This window comes from Ipomoea nil, unplaced genomic scaffold (assembly GCF_001879475.1).
Source record: "Ipomoea nil cultivar Tokyo-kokei standard unplaced genomic scaffold, Asagao_1.1 scaffold2572, whole genome shotgun sequence".
NCBI classification, from domain to species: Eukaryota; Viridiplantae; Streptophyta; class Magnoliopsida; order Solanales; family Convolvulaceae; genus Ipomoea; species Ipomoea nil.
This window is the reverse complement of record NW_017619000.1, coordinates 4,724-10,361: the sequence shown is the minus strand read 5'-3', so window position 1 is coordinate 10,361 and position 5,638 is coordinate 4,724. Positions and strand designations below refer to the sequence as shown.

Genomic DNA, 5,638 nt, shown 5'->3' with positions numbered 1-5,638 from the left:
GGGGCCAGAACGCCGAAGAGAGAGGAAGAGGTAGAGGAGCGGGGAAGGAGGGAGGGCCCGACAAAGAGAAAGGAGAGGATAGACAAGGGAGGAGGGAAGGGGAAGGAGGAGGCAGAGGGGGCCAAGAGAACCGGAATGCAAGAGAAGAGAGGGCGGCGAGCGCGCGAGGTCCGAACAAGGGCCCGCGCCGAAAGAGGAAAACCTAGGGCGGGGCGGACGTGAGCAAGGGATGGCAAGAAGGAGAGGTGAAGAGCGGACAAGCGGAGGCGGAAGGGGGGGCCGGGGCGCGGGTGCTGGGAACGCGGGGGCAGGGCGGGCAGAGGCAGGGGAGACAGAGAGCGAGCGAAGCCAGCGAGAGGAGAGCAGGGAGGGAGACATGGGAGGGGGAGGGAGGGGGGACGAAGACATAGCGGGGGGAGGGGCAAGGGGGAAAGGGAGGGCCGAAGCAGGCGGAGGGTGGGGGGGGCCGCGGGGGCGGAAACACCCAGGGGCTGGGAGGAGGGAAGGCGCCGGAGGAGGGGCGAAGCGGGAAAGGAAGAAAAAGAAAGGGAAGAAGGGGGAGAGGAAAAGGGGGGGGGACAAGGAGGGAGAGGAAAGAAGGGAGAGCCGCGCGACGGTCGCCGCCGCCGGCCCGCCGGCGCGGGTGGCCACCGGCGGCGCGAATGCACGCAACACCAAGACAGGGGGAACAGGAGGCACAGAGTGGCGGCCGGAACGGGAGAAGAAAACAGGAATGGTGAGACGAGGGAAGCGGGCTGGCAAGCCCAGAGGCGCGGCAGAGCTGGAGGGAGCCGGCCGGGGGCACGGGGGAGCGGGGCAGGTGGGGGACGGGGAAGGAAGAAGCACGGGCAAGGGCAGCATGAAGGCAACGAGGCGGGGAGGGGGGACCCAGGAAAACGGGGGACGGGGAGGTGCGCACCGGGCGGAAACGAAGGCTGGCCGGAGGAGGCGCGCCAGAAAGCCAGCGCGAAAAGACGCGGGGGCAAGGCGGGCGAGCCGCAAACGAGGGGGAAAACGCAGGGGGGGTGACGAAAGGGGGACGTGGGCCAGGACGCGCGCCCCACGGCGTGCGCAAAAGCAGGAGGGTCGCAAAGGGAGGCCAACCACGAGGAAGGGGCAGGGGGGGGCCGAAAGGCCGGCATGCGGGGGCAGCGGAGGACCCACCGGGGGCCCAACTGGACACAGGAGGGGCACAGGCAAGAACGAGGGCGGGCGGGCGGGAAACGGGGGGAAGCGCACGGGCAGAGCGGGGCGGGAGCGGGGACAAAGGAGCGGGGGGCAGACGCCAGGGGCCGGGGGAAAGGGGGCAAAAAGAGCCAAACAGAAGAACTCAAGGGCGGCGGCAACAGGAGGCCAGCACCGAAGGGGAGACAGGGGGAGGGTGGAGCAACGGCCGGGAAGGGGGGAAAAACCAGAGCGGCCGACAAGACAAAAGCGGCAGCACAGGAGGCAGGGGGCAAACGACCGGCAGCTGAAGAAAGGAGAGGAACGCAGAGAGGAGGAAAAAGAGCACACAGATGGGAAGTGAGGGCGAAGCGGGAAAGGCCCGCATGAAGATGCGAGACAGGAAGCGTGGAAAAGGCGGGGATAAACGACAAGGGGCACGGAGGGAGAGGGCAACGCGGGGCAGAAACGTGAACGGGCGAAAGCGGACAGGGCGGCAACAGGCAGGCAATGCGAAAGGGGGGAGAGGAAGGAAACGGACGCAAGAAGGGGAGGAGAAGAGGGAGAGAAGGGGGGGGGAGGGCAGCAAAAGGGACAACGAGCGCGAAAGGCAGGGGCAAAGGCGGGGGGGACAGGGGAGCGGCCCAAAACAGTCGGGCCGCAAGCGGCTCAGGCGGCAGAAACCGCGGAGGGCGAAAAGCAAAGGCAGGGCACAGCGCGGGGGCGAAGAAAGGAAGCACCAGTATGGGTGCAGCAAGCGCGCAAGAGGGAGGCGTCGGAGAGCCCTCTGAAGGGGGAAAGGCCACGACAGGGGCGCCAACGGGAGTAGGAAGCCCCCACAAGACGGACGGAAGAAAGCGTGGGAGGGGAGGCGGCCAGAGGGGCGGGAGCGCAGGCGAGGAGACAACTGGCTGGGGAACACTGGAGAGGGTAGCGAGGGCCGTTGAGAAACGGCCGGGCCAGAACCAGAAGACAGGGCGGGAGTAAGGGGGCAAGAAAAGGGGAACGGGACCAGCGAGCGCCAAGGGACTGAAACAGTAAGCCGAGCGCGGCAAAAGGGCGGGGGGAAACCCATGCGGCCGCGTGTGGGACGGAAGGAACGCGCGCCGGCAGCGGCACGGGACGGCGAGGGAGAAAGGGGAGCGCGGGAAGTGGCGGAAGCGGCGCGGGTGGGCAAACGAGGGGCGGGGGAGGGTGGGGCCCGTGCACGGGCTGGAACGACGGAACGAGACCGCGGGCAAAACCCGACGGTGGGCAGCAGGAAGGATGTGGAAGAGGGTCAAGACCAGGAGTGCGCAATGGGGGGAAAAGCAGGGGGGACGGCGGGGCGAGGTGCAGCGGGCGCAGGGAGGAGGGTCCAAGACGGGGGCAGGCCAGGAGAGAGGGCAAGGAGGGACGGCAGGGCGCGCGCGTGGCGGGATGCGCAACGGGGGGGGGGAGAGTGAAAGGGACGGGAATGGAACGGATAGCAGGAAGGGAGGAGCGGGGGGGGGGCAAGCCTCGACGGGGGTAAGGGGAAGCACGAAAGGAGGCGGGAAGTGTACAGACGTGGGCAAAGAATGGCAGAAGGGGAGAAAAGAAAAGAGGAAGGGGCGGGCAAGGGAAAAAGGAACGGGCTGCAGGGGAAGAGGGACGTGCGCAGGGGGAACAGTGGAAAGAGGCGGGAGGGGGGTAAAAGAGTAGGCAGTGACTGAACGGGGCGGCAGAGAGGCCAGGGAAAGGGAACAGCGGCTGAAAGGAAGGGTAAGGGGCGAGGCGCAACGGAGGTAAGGGGGAGGAAACAGGAAGAGGGGCAGGGGTAAAAAAGGAGCAGGCGCGACGCTGACACTTCCTCCCCTCCTGCTTTTTGCTCCTCCCGGCCTCGTCTTTGCCTCGTCCCTCTTTCCGTGGTGTTGTCCCTTGTGCTTTGCGCGGCGTTCCCTTGTTCCTTCCCCTTTCTCCGCGTTCGTCCGGGTCTCCTTGTCTTTTCCCCCCGCGTTCGTTTTGTCCCTCCCCTCGCCGCCTTCTTCCTTTTCCTCCCTTCCCTTCCTCGCCCCTCTCTCTCCCTTCTCTCTCGCCCCGCCGCGTCGCTTGTTCTTCCCGCCCCGTGCGCCTTTGTCCCGCTTCCCCGTTTTGCTTCCCCGCTTCCCTCTTTCCTCTCTTTGGGCCTCTCGCCGGGTCCGCTCTCCGCTTGTCTCGTCTTTTTGGTTCCCTCTTCGTTGTCTTTTTTCTTCCCGGTGGCTCTTCTGCTCTTTTGGTTTGCTCTTGCCGTGGGTTTGGCTCGTGCGCTTCGTGGCGCGCTTGTTGTGGTGTCCGCGGCGTCTTTTGGTCTTCCCAGCGGTCCCCCTGCTCTCCCCCCCCTCTTTTTGCTTCCCTCTCTCTGCTTTCTTGGCTTCTCCTTTGTGTTTTGCTCTGCCCTGTGCGCGTTTACTGCCTTTCTCTTGTGCTCTTGCCTCTCTCGCGCTTGTGTTTCGGGTTCCTTTGTGGCCCTTGCTTGGCCTGTTCCTTGGTTCCCGTCCTTTTTGTTGTGTTTGTGCGCTTTGGTGTGTTTTGGCCTTGCCTTTGTGTTTGGCGGCGCCCTCCCCGCCGGGCTTTGTTGTGGTCCCGGGCCGTCCCCGCGGGCGGCCCGGCGGCGGGGCCCCCCCCGCCGGCCTCCCCCGGGCCGTGTCGCGCCTCGTGGGTCGTGTCCCCGCGGGCGGCCCCCGGGTGGGGCCCTCCCCGTGGGTCCCCCGCGGGCCCCGGTGGCGTTGGTTCGGGCTTTGTTCCCCGTGCTTCGTTTGTCTCGGTGTTGCTCTTTTGCCTTCCCGTTGTTCTTTGTGGCCCTCTTTGCGCGTCTTCTTGCTGTTTCGTCGGTCTCGCGCTTTCTGGTCGGTCTCCCTGTCGGCTCTTTGGTGTCTTGCTTCGTGCTCCGTGTTCCCCTTTGTGTTTCGTTGCCCCCCGCGGTGTCTTGTGTGTTCCTCGGCCCTCTCTTGCGTTTCCCCGTTGCTCCGCCTGCTCGTTCGTTGTCTTCCTGCTCGCGTGTGTGTTGTTCGTCCCTTCCGTTTGGTTGCTGCTCCCTTGTGTTCTTCCTCGTTGTTGTTGTTGGGTGGTGCCCCGTTCCTTGCTTGCGTGTGTTTCCTCCCTTCGTTGCCTCCGTTGTCTTGCTTCGTGTGCGTGGTGGTGCGTGTGTGGCTCTCCCTGGCTTGCCCGCTTCGTGGTCTGGGCCGCTCGTCCCCCCGGTCTTGCCGCGGTCCTCGTGGTGGCCGTGCCGTGCTTCTGGCGTTGTGGCTTGCGGTCCCCGTGCTTGGGGGCTCCCCTTGTGTTCTCCGGGCCTGTGTTGCCGGTGCTTGGTGGGTTTTCGTTGGTGGTTCTCGGTGGGGGCCGCCGGTCCCGGCGGCCTCCGGTTGGCCTTGGCTGTCCCGGGGCTTTCTGGCGGTCCTGGTTGGCTTTGCCGGTCCCCGGTTGGGGGTCGCCCTCCGGTTGGCCCCGGGCCTCCGGCCGGCCTCTCCCCTCGTGCTGGGTGCTGTCCCGCGGGCTTGTGTCGCCGTTGTGGTGCGTGTCTCTTCTCTCGTGCCGTGTGTCGTCCCGGCGGCTTGTGGTGTTTTGGCCTGTGTTGCCGTTGGGTGCGTCTTTCTCCTTGTGTGTGGTTCCCCTTTGTGGTTGGGCTGTGTTCCCGGTGTTCTCCTTGTGCGTGGTGCGTCTTGTGTTGTCTTTTGCTCTTGGCTTTTGCCTTCTCTCTCTGTCTTCCGTTTCGCCCTGGTTTTTCTCTCTTCTCTCTCCCTCTTTCTGCTCCTTCCCGGTCTTGGTGGGTTCCCCGCCTTCTTCGCTGCCCGGGCGTCGCCCCGCTGTTTCTCTTTGTGTTCTTTCCGGTGTTGCGTCGTCGCGCGCGCTGTCTCGCGCCGGTCGCTTCGCGCCTGTCCCTTTCGCTTGTGTTTTTGTGGCCTGCGCTGCCCCTGGTTTTCGCCTGTTTGTCGTTTGCTGTTTTGGGCTCGTGCTCCCCTTGCCGCTTGTTCGCCTTCGCGTTTCCCCGGTGTGGTCGCCGTGGCCTCCCCCCCCTGTTTTGGCTTTCTTTTCTCCCGTTTCCGTTTTCTTCCGCTGTGCTCGTGTTTGTGTTCCTCTGCCTGTGTTCCGCCTTGTTTTTCGGTCTTGTTTTTTGGGGGGGTGTTCCCGTTGGTCTCCGCGCCTCGGTTTTGCGCTTGGTTTCGCGGCCTCGGCCGCGTTGCGTCTCGCCTTTCTCCGTGTTTCCGTGTGTTTTGCGCCCTCTCCGCGCCCTTCCGCCGCTCCGTGTTCGGCTTCGGCTCTCGGTTGCGCGGTGCGCTGTGTGTTGCTTTCTGTCTTGCTTGCTTGCTTGTTCTTTTGGTCCCCTTGTTGTTGTCGCCGCCGTGCGCTGCCTCCTCGTCCTCGCGCTCGCTCCCCCGCGCCCCCGCCCCGCGCCGCTCGCCCCGCCTCTCCCTCCGTTGCCGCCGCCGCTGCCGTCTCTCCGTGCCGCTCTGTTGCCCCCCCTCCCGCTGCGCCG

General features: G+C 65.7%; 2 protein-coding genes across 2 annotated transcripts; both read left to right on the top strand.

The window, feature by feature from the left end:
- Positions 1–229: 229 nt before the first annotated feature.
- Positions 230–1,528, top strand: LOC109153994 (spidroin-1-like). Its single transcript, XM_019301882.1, has one exon. The coding sequence runs from the start codon at positions 230–232 to the stop codon at positions 1,526–1,528; it is 1,299 nt and encodes a 432-aa protein (XP_019157427.1).
- Positions 1,529–1,674: 146 nt separating this feature from the next.
- Positions 1,675–2,151, top strand: LOC109153992 (keratin, type II cytoskeletal 2 epidermal-like). The gene has a single exon (XM_019301881.1). The coding sequence runs from the start codon at positions 1,675–1,677 to the stop codon at positions 2,149–2,151; it is 477 nt and encodes a 158-aa protein (XP_019157426.1).
- The last annotated feature ends 3,487 nt before the right edge of the window (positions 2,152–5,638 follow it).